This window comes from Ammospiza caudacuta, chromosome 1 (genome assembly GCF_027887145.1).
Source record: "Ammospiza caudacuta isolate bAmmCau1 chromosome 1, bAmmCau1.pri, whole genome shotgun sequence".
Lineage (NCBI taxonomy): Eukaryota > Metazoa > Chordata > Aves > Passeriformes > Passerellidae > Ammospiza > Ammospiza caudacuta.
The window spans coordinates 96,796,085-96,815,648 of NC_080593.1; the positions used below are offsets into that span (position 1 = coordinate 96,796,085).

At 42.3% G+C, this 19,564-nt stretch overlaps 1 protein-coding gene across 1 annotated transcript; it reads left to right on the forward strand.

Moving 5' to 3' along the window:
- The first annotated feature begins 2,095 nt into the window (after positions 1 to 2,095).
- LOC131572360 (cytochrome b5) lies at positions 2,096 to 16,400 on the forward strand. Its single transcript, XM_058825529.1, has 5 exons — positions 2,096 to 2,309; positions 11,644 to 11,772; positions 13,447 to 13,476; positions 14,448 to 14,482; positions 15,339 to 16,400. Exons 1-5 carry the CDS (start codon positions 2,166 to 2,168, stop codon positions 15,415 to 15,417), a joined length of 417 nt encoding a protein of 138 aa, XP_058681512.1. The 5' UTR covers positions 2,096 to 2,165; the 3' UTR covers positions 15,418 to 16,400.
- Positions 16,401 to 19,564: the final 3,164 nt, after the last annotated feature.

The window sequence follows — 19,564 nt, forward strand, 5'->3', positions numbered from 1 at the left end:
AAGAGCTACTGGATATAAATCACGGGAAATGAACACAACCGCCCTCTGTTCGAGGGGACTTTACGTGTGTGGGAGAAATGGAACCTTTACGTGCCAATAATCACAGCACGTGAACTTGAAAGGAACATCAGTCAGGGAACGGCCATCCCTGTCTGTTCTGCCTGAACAGGCAACGAAATCCCAGAGCTCGGCAGCACTGTTTGCAATTTTCAGTAACAACCTGGAATCGCAATGAAGAACTTCTTTATCAAAGCTGGGAACAACACCAATCTGAGGGAGAGCAGCTACTCTTACTTAAAGTCAGGCTGACTGAAAGTTGAGGCAGGATCTGAAGATGGTGGTGACATTCCATGAAGTACAAAGCTGTCCTGCACTCAGGCTCAGAGTGCAGAAGTTAAGCTCTGAGGAAAGGTGGCAGGTCACACTGGGGAAGTTTTATGCTACAAAAAATCCCCCCACAAATCCAGCCTATAATCACGCCTGAGTGTGTCCATGGGGCTATTGCTGCTGAGGCACGCAAGCTGCGCATGGCTGTGATGTGGGGATGTGGGGCCTGAAATACAGACAAAGCCATCGGACACATCTGAGACCAGAGCAAAGGAAACATATTTTACCTCAGCCTAAACTGCAGGGAAACGGGATGCTGGATTGGTGACGGAGCCTCCCGAGAGAAGGGGAAGGCACTGCTCCCTGTGCTCTCCGCCCACCCGGCAGCGAAGCAGAGCAGTGCCACAGGGAAGCCTCGCTCCAAGCCCCGCGGGGGAGCCCTCCCAAGGCGGGGCGAGGGACTCGTGCGGCAGCTGAGAGTTTTGAGGAGCTGTGAGGAAGGGCCTGAGGCAGGGGCTCTCCCGCCGGGATCGCCTCACGGGCTGCGCGGGAAAAGCGGCGTTTCCCGCCTTCAGCGCTGCTGCCTGCCGGGATCAGCGAGGATGTGAGACTTCCCTGTGTGTGGCAGCCCCTGCCTGCTGGGACACCGGCAGGAGAGGGCGGGGGTGCTCGGGCGGTCACAGCGCCGGCCAGAGCCCCGGCAGAGCGCCGGGGTGTCCGGGTGTAACTCAGCCCGCGCCCGGCCCTACGTGTGCCCATGGCAAGGGCACTCTAGCCGGGCACAGGCAGCTCTTGGCCGAGCCGGGGCGCCCGCCGGCTTTACCACAGCGGCACCAGGACAATTCAGCTTAGATGTTACGGAAAAAAATCTTTACTGTGAGGGTGCTTAGGCACTGGAACAGGCTGCCCGGGGAGCCTGAATCGCAGAATCACAGACTGTTAGGGTTGGAAGGGACCTCTGGAGATGACCTAGCCCAACCCCCCTGCCAAGGCAGGGCCACCTGGAGCAGGCTTCACAGGAACACGTCCAGGTCGGAGCAGCTCCGACCGGCCCATCTGTGCCACTCTCAATGTGAACGTCTTCACGTTAAGGTGAAACTTCTTGTTTTTTAGTTTATGGCCATTGTTCCTCGTCCTGTCTCACTGAAAAGAGTCTGACAGCTCCCTGTGTCTCTTCTCATAAGAAGTGCTGTAGACTCCTAAACATCTTCGTGGCCCTGTGCTGTACACTCTCCAGCTGTTCCTTATCTTTCTTGTACTGGAAGTGTTCAAGGCCAGGCTGGATCGGACTTTGAACAATCTAGTCGAGTGGACCCCATATCAGGGAATAGGAACTAGATGACCGAAAAGGTCCCTTCCAACCTAAACCATTCCAATGCGGTTCTACATCGCAAGTCGGCGATTAGCTCGTCGCAGCGCACACCGGCAGCCCCCAGCTCGCCGCTGCCAAAGTGGGGAACGCTGGGGTGACCATGCCGGGAAGCGGACAGGAGAGAAGCTGCAACTGCAGGGCCCGGCACCGACGGAGGCCCGAGCGCGGCCAGCGGGGCTGTCCCGGCACCGCCCCCGCCCCGCCCCGCCCCGCCCGCCGCCAGCCGGTCACGTGGGACGGCGGGGAGGCGGGAGAGGGCGGGGCACCACGGCAAAGTCCCGCCCCCGGGCGTCACGGCAGCCTCCAGGCTGCCTGTCTGCTTTGAGTGGCATTACCCTCGGCCAATGAGAGGCCGGCGGGGCGAGAGGGGCGGGGTGGTGGCGGGTGGTGATAGGGCCTGCGGCGGGGCCCTGGCGCTGTGCGCGGTGCCGGCCTGTGGTGCTTACGGTGCGGGACGGAACGGGAGATGGTGGGCTCCAGCGAGACCGGGAAGGAGTCGTGGCGGGGCCGCTACTACCGGCTGGAGGAGGTGCAGAAACACAACAACAGCCAGAGCACCTGGATCATCATCCACAACCGCATCTACGATGTCACCAAGTTCCTGGACGAGGTGGGTGCCCGCGCTGTCGGAACGCTGAGGGCACCGGAGCCCCGCGGGGCCGGATCGCTGGCGTTCCCCGGCTCCCGTCCGCCTGCCCCGGCCCGCGGGAGCCGCCCTCGGGGCCGCGATAGCGCCGTGCAGGAGGAGCCGCGGGGCGGGCCCGGGCTCGGGGCGCCTCTCGGGCCGGGGAAACCCGCCCGTGCCGTGCCCCGGCTGCGCTGCCGTGTCATCCGCTGGGCGCCCGCCGGAAACTCTCGGGTCTGAATTTCTAGTAAATAAGCGCAAGGAGAAAAAACTGGAGTCAGGATTGAGGGCTGAGTTAGGCGGGCTGGCTGTGGGAATCTTGGGTTCCAAGAGTTTGGCTGAATCCATCTGCTTCTTGCTTTGGTGTGCCGACTGGAAACAGAATTAAAAATGAACACTCAGCTGGGACCCAGAGCCTTATTATCGTGTGAACTAAAAGGTCAGCAACTCCTCTCTTCACACTATTGTAGTGTGTGTTGTATTATGGAGCAGGAAAGAAATTTCACAAAGTGGAAGGAAAGTACCACAGCAGGCAGAATATCACAGATCTTTGGGTTACTGTAATAGTCACAGAATCACAAAGTATTTTGGTTTGGAAGAGGCATTATAGCTCATCTCATTCCAGCTCCCTGCCAAGGGCAGTGACACCTTCCACTAGACCAGGTTACTCCCAGCCCTGGTCCTTGAACAGGTCCGGGGATGGGGCATTCCCCACTTCCCTGTGCTACCTGTGCCAATGACTCCCTCCTGTCCCTGTAAAAAAGTTCTTCCTTATATCCAGTCCTCGTTAAAGCCTCTTGGTCACAGTGGCTTGTGCTCCTGTCTGCCAAACTCATACATCCTGGGTAGCCTTAAGCCCTGGGTGGTCTTTTATTGCAGGACATGGCAGACGGGCTTTACACACAGGCAGTCAGGTTCAGAAAATTAGGATGGCTCTCACAGCTGCCCTAATCCTCTCTGTGTGGGGATGCAGTGTGGTGCTACAAAGCTGCACCAGTTCCAGCTCTAGTGTAGAGCACTAGAGGCAAGTTCAGTTCCTTTGGCTGTGTTTTGTTGGATTTCTTCCTTCCCAGTTAGTGGTTAATGTTTTTGATCTCTGGCAGACAGCAGTTGGTGTAATCATTGATAGTCATGGTTAATAAAGAAGCATTTTAGTTATTGGACTAAAACATTATTCACTGGAAATGCAGAAATAAAAAAAACACTTTTTTTTCCCCTGTAATTGAATAGCACTGGCATTTAGGTATTTTGAGTTTTCTCTCTTGCTCTGTATTCTCAGTTAGCAAAGGTAGCATCACAGGGTCAATTTAGCTGGAAAAGACCTCTGAGATCTCTGCCAGTCTTTGACCAAACACCACTCTGTCAATTAGACCGTGGTAGTAAGTGCCACATCCAGTCTTTCCTTAAAACTGTCAGGGACAGTGACTGCCACCTCTTTTGGCAGCCCATTTCAATGTATAGTCACCTTTTCTGTGAAGAAATTCTTCCTAAAAGCAACCAATTAAAAAGTGTATGCTAGACTCACATTCATTTCTTAAAGAATACAGTTTAGATGGGTAGAGACGTGATGGATTTGAAGCATCAGTAGTTCTGTAGCCCCATCTTGATTTTTGTGCTTGCAAACCCTTCCAATTCAAAGGACAAACTGAGCATTTTGCAAAGGAGGGTTGACAAGCGATTTTTCAAAGGCAGTGTTGACACAGGTAGTATTTCATTCTTAAGCTGTGTGTCAATGCAAATTGTTTGGCTTTTCAGCAAGCAGATTATGGAACTGATCTACTGACTCTTCCTTCATTATTTCTCATCTAGCTCTGCCCCTGCTCATCTTCATCCATTAGTTATGGACATTGCTGCATGGTTCTACAGTCAGGGCCAATTTAATTATAGAAGCTCTGAAGGAGAAAGCAGCTTTTTGTGCAGTCTGCAAAACTGAATTAGCTTTTGGGAACTTCATCAGTTTTGACTGATACACAGTTTTATTGTTTGTACATATTGTCCAGATTGAGGAGGTGGAAACAAAAAGACCCACACCTTAGAAAAACCCTAAACCTAACCCCGCCCAAGGAAAAAAAAACATTGAACAAAAAAAATCCAGGATCCAATGAGCTTTTGAGTTTTAAGTAGTTGCACAGCCTCTTCCTTCAGTACATATGGTGAAATTGGTAAATATTACTAGGCATCACCTTGTGTAAATTTCTCCAAGAAAATCTCATTTTCATCCTTCAGGCCAACATTGATAATTTGGTAGCATATCAAAAGAATTCAGTTTGTAAATACTTAAATAGTTGGGTTTTGGACAATGTGGGTGATGTCATGAGACACTCTGGTAAGCACAAGTCAGATTTCAACCTCGCATTGAACAACTTTCAATAGAACATGGCTGGTTTTGAGCTGAAATTTCCAAGACCTTCTGAGATAAAATATTTCATGTAACTATTTCCTACAATCTTATTGATTAAGTGAAGCTACAGTCCTAGAGAAAGTTCTTTGACCTTTTACTATTCATTAGTAAAATGTTGATGATTTTTGTTATGGAACTCTTCGATTAAGATACTTCATAGGGCACTTTTTTAACCTTTTTTTTTAATGCTTTTGGTACTTAGTTAAATTATTGAGTGTTATGCTAATTCCTTAGATACTGTCAGAGACCCTGAGGCATGTGACAGCTGAGGAGAAGTGGAAGCTAGCCTCTTGCTAGTTCATTCCAGAATCCAGTAAACCCTACTCAAAGTGGGGATTATGTTAGCTCTTTCAATAGCATTATTGGTTAAACTCGGGTGTATTTCTTGCAGTTCCCTTTGGAAGTAGAAAAGCTTAACATATTTTTAGACTTTAATGTGGGCCACTGAAATTTAAGCCCAATAGTATTAAAAAGGGTGGATTGCTAAAGTGTCACCTCACTCATGCTCTTCCCAAGCAGTACATAAGTATCAGTTTACTGGGGAATGAAGAGCTGGGAAAGCAGCTAAGCTCACCTGTCCCGTTTCTTAAAATAAGGCATCTTTTCAGCTACTGCATAACCTGTGGAAGTATTTTCTTATTAATGATGAAGTTGAAAACTTTACTGTGCTTCAGTCTTAAAGTCACCTTGGATGCTCTTGTGCTTAATAAGTGAAAATGTGGTGCTGTTTTTCACTCCATTACAGTAGTTAAAGGGTGTGCTCCCTCTGTCCAGCTGTTGTGTCTACATGGAGCTTGTAGATGTTGAGAGGAATTTGTTTGGCTTTGGGGAACCATCAGTCTCTGTGAACACTTGATTGAAAGTAGATAGGAAATGGGCTGGGGGTGGTGACATGTGTGTGTCACATGGAGTGGAGGCATTGCATGGTGTGACCCATAGCGGCTTGGCTTCCTTAAGGACAAGGTTTGAAAAGATCATATGAAATACAGAAAAAGTGCTGAATGAGGAAACAATTGTGTGCTTTGATATCTGATCTGTGGGGTTAATGAAGATGCCAGCAACTGCTTTTTTTTAGTCCATTTGATTGTTTTTCTTTGTTTTTTTTGTTGTTAGTTTTTGTTTTTTAGTTTTGCTTGTTTTTGTTTTCTTGTTTTTAAGTGGCAGATATTGGGGAAAATTCATGGCTTGAATATTCATCTCTGAATTTTCTTTGATTTTCCAAGTTTGGGAGAAGAAATCAAGATACCTCAGCTTTCGGAATGCATTATTTAAAAGATCTTGGCAAGAAAGAGTAGTCTTGAAACCAGAAACTTTGGTGTTGTTTGCCATTAAAGGCTGTTGGACCTGTGTTGCAGAAGATTTGGGAAACCTTTTCCTTAGCTTCAGGTCTTGTGGTTTACCCCCACGGAGTACCCGTGTGCCCCACAGTGGTTCACTCACCCTCCTACCCAGTGCATGGGGAGGGGAATCAGAAAAAGGTCAAAATTGTGGGTCAATATAAGAACAGTTTAATAATTGAAATAAAGTAAATGTAACAATTATGGTAATGATAAGGAGAGAGAGAGAAGTATAAAACCCAACAGAAACAAATAGTGTAGCACGTGTGGGTTCTCCACTCACTGACAAATGCCCAGCCTCCTCCTGAGCAGCGATTGGTGGCTCACAGACAGCTCCTCCCAGTCTATGGATGAAGTGTGACATTCTGTGGTATGGAATATCCCTTTGCCCACTTTGGGCCAGCTGTCCTGGCTGTGCTGCCTCACTGGCAGAGTGTGGGACACTGAAAAGTCCTTGATTTAGGTGAGCATTACTTGGCTACCAAAGTATCAGTTCATTAAAAACATTATTCTCATGCTGAATCCAAAGCACTGTAGTGTACCAGCTATTAGGAAGAAAATGAGCTGTATCCCAGCTGAAACCAGGATAAGGTCCTATATAATTTAAAGGAAAAGAGCTACTAGAAATGCATGTGTATCACAGCAGGATGTCATGGCTATATCTGTATTGTAGATAATTACATATATGAGGAGTTTATTGTTCTGGAAACCAACTATGGCATTCATTTAATGTTAATCTAATACAGATTTATTTAGGTTAATTCAGTTGCTGGTGGTCTAAGAATTCAGCAAAAACATCATTGGTAAATTTTTTTTTTCCATACAGTATGAACTTGTGCATCCATAGCGCTTTTCCTAAATTTCTCCTAGAATGGACAGCTGCCACCAAATGTGTTTTGTAATGCTGGTCAAATAAAGTGCAAAAAGCAAATATTGTTCTATTGTGTCAGGATGAAAAATGTTCTCTCCCCTCTGTGGCAATAAGTTGCATTCGTGCAGTGTGATGATGTTGTGGGGAGCAGCATAATGCCTTCCATGTTTATAGTCATGACCAGCTTGCACTGAAAGATGCCTTTATTGGCACGTTTGGAGTCTGCCAGTGAGCCATGGGCACTGTTCCTGCAGAACCTTGCAGTCTGAGAATTAAATCCAGTGTTAACGCTTCCTCAAGCTCTGATGAAGCTTGCAGGAGAATTTGAAAGTGTTTTAAGAAATAGCACTTCTTAGCACTTACATGTGAAACTCTGCAAGCTGTAACTGTTTTGTAAGCTGGGAAATGTGTACTGTTGGGGTTTAACCTCAGTGCAGCCCCTTGCTCACTGCTCCCCACAGCCGCTTGGTTGGATGGGGAAGGGAATTAGGGAAAAAAGATAAAATGTGTGGGTTGAGATAAGAACAGTTTAATAACTGAGATAAAATAAAATAATTGCAATAAAAAGGGTGACAAAAAGAGATGCTAACCCATGCCCAGCCCATTGCCAAGCAGCAAGCTGCAGCCCTCAGCAAACTCCTTGCAGCTGGTGTACTGGGCATGATATTCTGTGGTATGGAATACCCCTTTGGCCAGTTTAGATCAGCTGTCCTGGCTGTGCTCCTTCCTGGCTTCCTGTGCACCTTCCTGCTGGCAGATGCTTGGGACGTTGAGAAGCCCTTGAATTAGGGTGAGTGCTACTTAGAAACAACTGCAGTGTCAGTGTGTTATCACTGATTGTTCTCATATATCACTGAATCCAAAGCACAGCACTGTACCAGCCTCCAAGAAGAAGATGCAACTCTATCCCAGCTGAAATCAGGGCAGACACCAAGCTACTAGGTATTTCATTTGCACTTCATCTAAAAGCCTAATGATAGTTTTCAAAAATACACTTTCAGAGAGATATCTTCTTTCCTAGGCTCCTGACATTTTACATGAGCTGTCAGTTTCTGTCCTGAAACTTAAATAGATGATAGAAATAATTTGGAGGACTCTTTTCAGGCTACATGAAAATGCCCTTGAAATAAGCAAGCATTTGTCTGTCTGTCCTGCATAATAGAGCTGAGGTTCTCTGGGTGTTCCTGGCTCTCTCACTGGCCCCTTTCTGCTTTTCATTCCTGTAGAGCAGAAAGGGAAATCTGAGTTTGAGACTCTCACTAATGAAGACCTTTGCTGATCTTCCTGAAAGTGAAATTAGACCCTAGATTTCATTCCCTTGGTATAAGAAGGGAGAGGGCACAGGAGTTGCAAATTAAGGTAGTTATGGTTTAATGGAGTCTTGAACTATGACACTGAGAAATCTGCATGACGGTAGCAAGGGGGAGAAAAGGTGGTATTCAGATGAGGTGAGTTGGACTTTTGACCCAGATGAGAGCAGCAAGATTAACTGCATATTTGCCTTATCTAAAACTTTCTAATGTGCTGCTGTTAGGAATTCATCTGTGCTCTGTACTAGTGCTGACTCTGTATGGGTATTTGTTATGCATATAGCTTAGACTGTTTGTTATATGGGGAATGTCCTGGGAATGAGCTAGGCTGTCTTAATTTATCATCAAAAGCTTTTTCATTTCTCCTGAACTACAGTTTTACCTGCAAGAGCTCTTAGGTTACTTTTATCAACAGGATTTTGGTTTAGGAGTCACTATCTGTATAGCCTTGTGGGCTTTCCAGTTCCAGGATCTGTCCAGAGGATCTTCATTAAAAGTAGCAGTTCTGGTAGCAGGCTTTGTTTACCAGGCAGAATCATGAACAAAAGCCTTGTATAAACAAGCTTTGGGAAACTCATCCAACCATGAAAGATGCTCATTTTTTGATAGAAGAGTCAGTTCTTGCCCTTTGTGTGAGACATTACAGTTGCTCCCTTTCATTAGGGGAGGCAAAAGCTTTTAATTAATTGCATGTATTATGTACTAGTTATTTACAGGGGGTTTGTAAGTTCATATCATTAAGCAGAGGTGGCATCTAAAAGCAAAGTGTTTATTTTCAAAGTACTTCCATCAATGTCTAGTAGGTTATAATTAACATTACCTGGTAGATGGCATCAGTTTGGAATTCTGTGTGTGATTCTCCATACTTAGCTGTGCTCATGTTATAAAAAAAAATAAATTATCAGTTTTCCAGCTGTAGTGGCAGAGGTCAGGGTGAATTTGTCCTCTTCAGCTGACCTGTGATAGTCAGTCAGAGGGTTGGTAGAGAGATTGGGTGCAGTTACTGTCTTGATACTAGTGTTGTGGTTTTGTAGACAGAAGGATCAGTTGCTAATTAGACAAAAATAGTTCTACAGAGAAAAGCTGGAGTGCCTCTGTGGTGCTGCCCATACTGCTCTGTGGTTGCTTTGTAGTGCACAAGGGAAGGATTTGGGAGCACAAGTTAGTACATGATCATTCTGTAGCTGGCAGCGTGCAAGCAGTTTGTTCAAGTACTCCATGAAGTAATTGTAGTGCAGATGCAGTTATGTTGGTGGGTATCCACTTGTTTGGCTGGATGGCAAATGTTTTTGGTGATGTAGTGTAAACCATGTGATCTTCATGACTTGCTGGAGTAACTGGTATTTTGTGTACTTGTATGAGCAGGGTTTGGGTTCACTGCAGTGCATGAGTAGGAGTTTACATACTGCTTATGCTGCTGGTGCTTTATGGGTGGTTTGACTTTAGGGCCTTTTGCTGCTTGTTGGTACCTTGTTTGTCAAGTATGTTTTCCAAGGATTGTGCCACCTTTTCTGCTGAAGTTGGTATGGTTTTTCTACCTGGCGGGCGCAATTCGTTAGCATGGTATTAAAAACCCAAAGTCACATTGCTGAAGAAATTCTGTGAAGATTTAGTTGAGGTAATATCTTGGAGTGCTGGTTAGACCCAAGTTCACCTTCTTAAGTGCCATTTCAAGGCATTGAACTTGAGTGCTCCCTCAACTTTTGTCCAGTCCTTTCCCTGAATACTTAACAGAATGGATCCAAGGACAGGATTTTGGTGAGCATGCCATATTTGCAGGTTGCTTGCATAATCTTTACTCTGCTTGTACTCTTCTGACTTTTTTTTGGCTCAGCTGCTCTGTCTAATCTCTCTATCAGTTGCTTAATCTTGCTTTTGCTTAGTCATGGTAGGGATCCTTTACCCTAATAACTGTGGTATCTTGGCTCTTTAAAAAGTGTTGTGATGAGGTTTTTTTTCTCCTCAGCTTCCTTAATCTGTTAAAATAAATGTCTGCCATTAATGTGAAGATTCAAATTATGGAGTTCTGGTACTGCTGGAAATTCATAGTAGTAGTTTAGTTCAGCTGTATGAACAAATACTGGTTTTGTCAGAAGATAAATTTTGATATGAGATTAATAGGAGGATTTGAGGTTAAGTGCTAACCTGAATTGCCTAGACTAGTAGAAATGCCATTTCTTTAACCTGTGGTTTTTTTGGTGAGCTGTGTTCCCCACAAGATAACCCTAAATTGTGGAAATTTTGCCTATTTTCCATAACATTATATCTTGTACTCAGAAGCATTAAAAACTGAACTGAGCTTCAAAAGCCTTGTCTTCTCTGCTACTTGTAAAGTGCTAATATCTATTCCATGGTTGCCTTAATCCAAGGCAGTGCTAATAAGTGCTTTTAACTTGTTTACCTAATCATTCCCAGTGTTTATGTAACACTTTCCTACTTGAAAGTTGAGTGGTGCATTTTTGTGGTGTGTTACCTGTTACATAATAAGTAACTGGGAGCTGAGGAAATGCACTGAACTGGAAGATATGATAGATCTTGCAGTATATTCAAGGAGAGTTATTTGATAGATAAAAATGTACTTCATAAAACCCCCAAAGAGCATCCTGGGGAAGAATAAAAGTTAATGGAGAGCAGGGGCTTATGTTAAGGGAATGGTGATGGATTGTGGTATTAGAAGATCCCAGGAGATGACTTCTCTGTATCTCAGGGGTTTTATCAACAATGTGGTTTTGGGATTCCATAGTCTATGAAAACCAAATTGCTATTCTCGGGTCTTGAGTGAGCTTTCAGTTGTGCTTAATCACTTCCAAAGGAGCTGTCTTGATGTTTGTACCATAATTTGTTTTGGAAAGGACCCTTAAATTTATCTGGCCCACCTCCCTGCTCAAACCAGGATAAATTAGAAGGTCAGATTCCTTAGCACCTTGACAGCTTGTTTTGCCAATACTTGATTCACATCTTGTGAACACATTTTTTTATCTTACTGGAATGTTCTTGCTGTAGCGAATACCTTTTTGGCTTTTATCCTTCTGCTGTTTAAAGCATTGCTTGGATAAAAACACACATTTCCCAAAGAAGTGAAAACACAGAATGTAACTTCAGATGATAGTTGTGCTGTTAAAATACAGACTGATTCCCACACAACTTTCTAAGTGCTTTAGTTGCAAGGGATAATGCCTCTTACTGCTTCTTTGCCAATGGCATAGAGACTTAGCTTCCTTGGTTTTGGCTTCAGACAGTACACAAAGCTCTCTAGTTATTTAGAAAGGCTTATATTTGCTTTAGAAAGTCCAGCAGGTGATTTTGCTTTTTAATTTTAGAAATGTAAAAATGCGGAATTTCCATTTCTAAAATTTGAAATATATTTCACTAACAAATTCAAACTCATTAAAATTTGCAGCACCCAGGAGGTGAAGAAGTCCTTAGGGAGCAAGCTGGGGGAGATGCTACTGAGAACTTCGAAGATGTTGGCCATTCCACAGATGCAAGGACACTGTCAGAATCCTTTATTATTGGGGAACTTCATCCTGTGAGTATATGAGTGTATCCTTACTTTTGTGTTTGCTATACTGTTTTAGCATCTAGTTACTTGTCTGGTAATTACTTCAAAATCAAGAACTGCTAGTTTGGTTGGATGTTAGTCCTGCAGCTGTTTGTGGAAGGACCTAGGTTTGAGATAGTTCCCCCAATGTGAAGGGATTCTATTAGTGTAGCATAAGCATAGTCATCACATCTTTTGGTGATTTAAATTGCCTTACAGCTTAGTTCTTGAATAAACTGAACATGGAATGGTGTCATTTCTGGTATACGCTTTCAGCTTTCTAATGAAGCTCTGTAACTCTGAAGGTGATATGTCTGAATGTCTGGACCTTTTCTTATGGCACTATGCAGAGTGACTACTGAACAACCACTTTCATCTCTTCACCATTGTAAATACCTATCTGCCAGGCTCCCACCTGCATCAAAAGGTGCAATCCTGGCTCTTTATATGTATGTCTAGAAAAGGGTTATTAAAAGCATTGTACTTCTAATTTCTTGCTCTGTCTTCCCCTCTCTGTCTCCTGCCATTTTTAGCTGTATCATGGTTCCCACTTGTGGTCGTCAGGGTTGTTTGTGATCAGTTCCCACTGGATCATCTGTCACATCCTCTCTTCTGTATGGTTTATCCCATTCCCTGTACTTTTAATGAGCACCTTTCTACTGTCTCAAGTTTTCAAGTATTTCTTTGTAGCTACAGAGCTGCTGCCTTGGCTTCCTTCAGCTAGGCCACAATTAAACTCTCCTGCATCTTAATAGTTGAAAACCACTGTTTAGAGGTTTAGGCTGCTGGAGTGTCTGTCTGCTCTACTTTACTGCCCACTCCTGCCTCTTCTCTTTTCTTCTTGTTTCATGTATGTTTTGGAGTAAAAATCACTATATTGAGTAGCCTATTTCACAGTAAGATTCCTGCTCTTGTCTCTTTTGTCTCAGGTCATCTCTTGATAAATATTATTAGTGTAGCTTGTCCTAATAAGAAGTGGTTTGGCTCTGATGCACATTTATCCATTTGTGGCTTTGCAGGCTTGCCATTTATTTGTGATGCCATTAATGTTCTTAACATGGACATCAGTTCCAGTTCTTCCTTGTTTGGCAAGGGCCTGTTTTCACTTGATATGAAACAAACAGCATGGTAGTGTAATGTACAAATACAGCACTGACAGGATTATATACTGTTGGGCTTTTTTGTAATGAATGTGACTGTGCCAAGCAGAACTTTGAGTTTATGAAAGATCCCTAGATTTTGGGACCTTTGGTCCAGTGGACATTGGCACAACTAGTTAGTTGACTTTATCTGATAGTACAAGTACAGTAAGCAGAATCAATATGATTGCAGTCAGTTTATAAGCTAAGGTTATGTACTCTGCAGAGACACAGGAAAGGTGAAAACATGGGCACAAAGAATAATGAAATTTGTTGGAGGCTCAGGTTTCACTTCATTGTTGCATACTGGGAAGTATTATTTAAGGAAGTGTTCTTGTTTATCTTAGCTCAAAATCAATCACTGACATCTGCTCTCTTGCCAGTCTGTTTTTACCTAGGGAGAAATATTTACCCATTAGCAGAATGAATTGCAAACTGAATTTAGTGATAAATTGTGTGAGTTTGGTTTTGTTTCCAGTGCTTCAGATTTTGTCTAAATGTTTCTTACTCTTTTCTCTTGCAGGATGATAGATCCAAGCTTCAGAAACCAACAGTAAGTGTTTCTTGAAATGCCACATTGTCTTTTGGGCATTACAGACTGTGACCTACTGTCTGTGTATGAGTGGTATACCCCCAGAAAAAGAAATAATTCAGTTTAAGTGTGGTGTTTCAGGTTTTAAATCTCTTAGACCTGTTGATACTGCTTCAAATTGTTCTTTCCCTTAACCATTATTTTCTTTGTGTGGCTTCATAACTGGGGATTACTAAGTGTGATGGCATTATATCCTTCTTTCTTTAAATTAATTGCAAATGTTCTGGTACCAAAGCAAGTAATTTTTCTGTGATGGATCATGCACCACTAAATTTAGGTGGGGTTTTAATGCTTGGATTTGTCAAAAAAACTTAGGGTCATGCACAAGTAGAGTTGCCCAAATTAATAAGTCTTCATATAAATTGTGCACATGTACCCAGCTGGGATTTGGCCTTGTAGTGCTGCTTTTTCTGTGGAAACAGAACAAGTCCAAATCAGTATCAGGAACAGCTATAAAAATTTGACTGATATTTACACAATCTGAAACACCACGCTAAAACCCTCAAGTTTAATAAGCCTTGTAGGTGTAAATTAGTAGATTTCTTTATGTAGTTTTGATATTAAAAAAATATTTGTGAATGAATTCCAAGTTTTTTCAATTTGATTTTAGTCAAGGAAAGTATTTTTGTCTTACAAATGACTGAAGCTTTTCAAATGTAACCTGAGTTGGAAGTCAGCTTCATAGAAAACTTGCAGCAAAATATTTGTTGATGTTTTAGGAACTTGATGCAATGTTAGCTATAGGAACTGCTACTAGCTAGCTTATAATACAACAGAACTGCTGTAGGAATTAGGAGAAAATGCTTCCCAAATGCATGCATTGAGTTGTTTCTGAATTAGTCTCATTTGATGAGTTTTGAGAAACTGGGGCTAGTTAAGGTGGAGAGGTTTATCTTCCTGAAGTAAATATCTTTTTATGCTTTGCTTTCCAGGAAACTCTTATTACCACTGTTCAGTCTACTTCCAGGTACAGTATCACATCTGTTGTCAAACTTGAAGTTCCTCATGATTTTTCTGAAGGTTAAAAAGCTGAATAGCTTTTAACTGCTGGAAGCTGAGATATCAGGGCGTGGTGCATGAAAATATCTGTTCCTTGTAAAGTCCAAGTTGGCATCTATGTACCACTTTACAAGTGTGGCAGATTACTTGGTAGATACTTCTCTCATATTGGCAGGTGTCACTATCTACCAAGTGGTTTGTTTGGCACAGGCCTCTATTTCTGGAGTCTGCCACGTGAAGGGAAGACTGTTATTGTCATTGCCAGCTATTTTACTGACACAGATGCCTTGCTTTTAAGATTTGCTTCTGTTGTTGCATCTAAGGGAAATAAGAGGGTTCTGTGTGTAAGAAGGAAGATATGTCAGAATACTTGCAAAACACTTTGTAATACCACTGAGTCAAAAACTTTGTGGACTTATATCCTGCTGACAATTGCCTACTGCTGAAACCTCAGAGGACTCTTCTGTGACCCGCTGGGTGGGGGCTTTGTGTGCTTAGGAGAGTCATGTGATGCTGCTACTTAAACACCTTTTAAATGATTGATATTCAGCACACCATGACTTAAAAATGTGCCTAGGGTTTTGCTCTTGTCTAGTAAGCAAACTTCTTTGTAAGCTTTAGTACAGAGCCTTACTGTACAAGCTTCTTCCCTTGTCTGGAGTATACTGGCTAATCCAGGTGTTGTGTTATCATTGAATTTGAAGTATTTGTGGAGTGGCTAGAAAGGACTTCTTTTAAGCAATGATTTTTTTTTGTTTTTGTTTTTCTTTTTATAACTTGCTGGTTGTCACTTCCTAAACTCCTTTTTAAAAACTTCCCTTTAGTTCATGGTCCAACTGGGTGATCCCAGCAATAGCAGCAATTATCGTGGCCCTGATGTATCGTTCCTACATGTCGGAGTAAGCGCCTTACTGAGAAGTCATGCAGGAAGAGAATACCTTCTCTGGAAGAAAATACAAGCAATCCTAACCCAATATGTTCCTGGAGAAAAGCCTGATGTCTGAAGAAAAATTCAAGTTTTTCAGAAAATGAAACAATTCTTTTTCTGCTGTGCACTTTTCTTAATGTTGCCTTCTTATGTGCTGCTGTAAGTGATAAAAAGGCACCATTTCTCTTTTTGTATAACACTTTTATTCTCTAATGAGTTACTTGATAACTGTATTGGTTTCTGTGGTAGAATATTATTTTTTATGCAACACTGATTCTGGTTATTTCTCTTTAATCTATAATAGGGTCATTAGGACTCTCTTTACTTACACATTTTACAGCTTTAAAAAACTACCAAAACTGTGTACATGTACACAACTTAACTTAAAAAAATCATGTTGTCTTTTTAAATGTAGTATGAATGAAATGCAAGTTAAATGTAATGAATAAAACTGAGTGGAGTTATAGGTGCCTGGAAGTGGGGTGGGCCCTACCAATGAGCTATAATGAGCTGGTGTGTGTTCCATTTTTTTTTGACAGCTGCTCTTATAGTTTTTGTAGGTACTCCTTATTAGCAAACTGTTCTTTGTCTCCCATTGAAAAATTCAGGTGAATTGAAACTCAATGTTTGGCCTAATTATGTCTGTCTCATTTTTGTGAAAAAAAAGGCAGAAAAAAGTAACTACTACTAAATAGTACTGTTCCTGCCAAACACTCAGGTGACTGTAGAATTTGTTCTGGAACTTTAGCCTTCGATAAAATCTTCAACTTTGTCAAGTACATTGTGAGGGGAAAAACTGATAAATCCATTTCTGACTCTTCTGTTACGGGCTTTGGTGCTTTACTATGAAGAGGCGACTGTTTTTACTGCTGAATACAAGATAACTACAAGTTTGCATTTTGTGGTGAACATTTTTAGTCATATGTAAATGATCTGAATAAAAGTTTAATTGGTTACACCTGCTGGCTCAAACGCCTTCATTTCCAAATTCTTTGGAGGCCTTGAAAAGGATGTCCTATTGGGGCGCTTCTCAGAAGTGCACTTGCAGTTGCTCCCATCCAGCTTCATGTCAAGGACTAACTTTTGTCCATGTTTGTCCATGGCTTTCCCTCTGAATGTGATGACACAGAGTTTAAAACTTCAAGCTTTATTGGTAGATTTCTAGATAACCTTTAAAAAGGATATAACACAGAGTGAGTATTTAGAATCACAAATCAAGTTTAATTTTTAAAACAACACTTGAGCCCTTATATGTAGGCAAGGCAAAAAAAAGGGGCAGCTTTAGAAAGCTTAGCTTTCCCCCTCCAAGAATTTCAGACAGATAAGTACGTCCACATCAGCAGATAGAGCAGTGCAGTTAAAGTGGATCTGTAATGTGAAACACTTGCTGTGAAATGCTTTTTTCCCATGCTGTGTATTTTGGAGTTTTAATATGATGTAGCTCTATTTTAGTCCTGTATACTGGATATTTATGCAATTCCCTGGAGTAGCTATGGAAGCTCAGTCCCATCTAAAATTATTCAAGCTGGCATGTGCAGGGAATTTCCACAATGTGAAGCAGAAGCATGGTGAGTACAGATAAGTAGGCAGGCTTCAATAACTGATACAAGTAAAAATGCTCATGTAGATGTTCACTCCCCTCCAATGGTGTAGGTGCAAGTTGTTCCTCAGAGATACACATTTCTTTTGGGTTTTAAAATGTAAATGGAGATAGATCTAAACTAGAAAAATGATCAGGCTTATCTTTCTTTTTAGTACTCTTCAGGTTAGAGCTGCTTTCCATATAGGTGTCATATAGATGACTATAGCTTTTGAGTATGAATAGACGAGAAAATACATATAGGTGTGGTGAGGAATGAATGACTGTGCTATTGTAAAAGCAAGTGAATTAAGGGTAGTCAATGTTTTTACAGTTTGACAGCAAAAAGAAAATAATTGACAGTCTGCTTTCTTCTCAACAAAATCCTTTGTCCACAGATCCAATCTGAAAGTATTTACTCTAATTATCTGATAATAAATATGATTTTTTTAAGAGGCTGGCTTTTAGTGATTGATGCTTTAAATCAGTTGTATTATTGTCTACTTGTGCAACCTTGTAATGTTTACACTGCCTTAAATTATTTGGGCATTGGATTTTTGGCCTTTATTTGCGTGTCCTCTGTTGTTCACAAGAATGCACAGTGATGGGGAGCTCCCCCTTAAATGGAGATGGCCTTGGCTGCTGCTTGGTGTCTGTGGAGTAAAGCCAGCACAGCTTGTTCACTTGCTCCTCTGAGATGACAAGGGAAAAACAGTGTGCTGTTCCTTTCTCTGGCTTCCTTGCTCCGTCTCGCTGGTCCAATGCCTTTCCCTGGCCATTGTGCTGCTGTCAGGATTTTACAGAATGCTAGAGGGAAGCTGGCAAGGGGGAGAAAGCTAGGCAAAGGGAAGCTGATGACAAATTTTCTTAAAAAAATGCAAAGGTGCTCTTTTTTATTTTCTGTATGTTTGATTACTGAGGGTAAAACAGTGTTTATAAATTCATGGGCATTTGAAGCAAAACTGTTCCTGTATTTACTGCAAGGCTGGCAGTGACTTAACTGAAACTCAGTGGGAATGAATGAGTTATATCAGTGTGCACAAAATTTACAGAATGTTATTAGCAGTATTGCAGCATTTTTTCTTGAATATAGAAAAGCATTTCAGAATTGGCATAGAAGAAACAAGAAGCAGGAGGAAACTCATGCTCATCTATGCTTGGCTGTAATGCCTGTCCACATCTACAGTGAAGCTAGTAACTGATGGATGACATATTTGCATTCCACTTTACTTTCATACTTCATTACGTTCCTTCCTGTGATTTATTCATTATGTATTGAAATATTTTGAGTTTTTAAGTAGGTGGGCAGACAAGCACATGAATTAATGAGAAAACGTTGGAACATTGGGTCTTGGTAGATGATTAATGCTGGATTTTCTAGTCTTTCTAAAAACTAGTTAGACTTGTTCTTAATCTTCTTACATATAGGAGTGTGCATAAAGCAATCCTTGACGTTTTCTTTGCAAATTTTTTAAAAGTGGGGACGTAAAGTATGACTTTCTAAAAGTGGGAACATGCAATGGTACGTACTGGTTCTGCTAAAACAAAGCTAAGAATAAACACAATTGCACTGCAGTCTCAGGAGTAAGGGAGTGTAAGGGATTTTTACTTTTATCCTGTGTAGTATAATTCCTGTGCCTATGCTTAAACAGTTTGCAGCACTTAGGCAGACACAGCCTAAGTACTGCCCATGGCTGTACTGGGTTGTGCTCACACAAAGTAGCACTGTCAGGCTAGAAGAGTTATGCACAGGAAAGCCTCAGGGAAGGTTTTTTGGTGTTTCTGGACAGAACACTAGAGAGCTCCTGCAGACCTCCAGAGTCCAGGAACTGTGCTCAGTAGCACAACTACCACAGAAATTTTTGCCTTTTCCACAGACCCTGGTGTGTGGACAAACCTGATTGATCCTATTGCAGGGTGAGAGCACCACTGTGTCTCTGTATTCCTACCTGTTTAGGTCTTGGATAAAAACAGCCATGTATTGCTTGAAACTAATAGGTGTTTTACCTCTCAGCAGTGAGAAATGTGTTCTGGAAACTGCTTCAAGGTTTAGGAGGGCACCAATAGAGAGAAAAAGGTAAACCAAGCAAGGGGTGTGCTTTCCTAAGTGACTTTTTTATCAAAAAGGAAACATCATTCTCCTGTCACAGATTTCTGAAGGCAGTTGATGCTTTTAGTATCACTCATCTTAAAGTGGCTCGCAGAGATATCCATAAAAGGTGGTAGGTGCTTGAGGGTAGACATCAAAGAAGCGTTTAACCTGCTGCTTTAGAAGCCTTAGAAGCAGGGTTCTAAGGTGGACTGGTCCCTGAAAACAGAAGAATATATCCTTTCATTTGTAAACAAGTGGATTCACAGCTTGTATTTATTTGGATCCATTTTCAGAGTAGTGCTGTAGTTGATAACATTCTCTGTATCAGCCTGAGGAGGACAAGCAATTTAAAAACACTCAAGGGAAATTTGTATTTGAGCAGTCATGGCTTCCAGGGTCAGAATGAGAAAACCTTGTTTTAATTTTACGTGATTCTGTAGAACTACTTTTT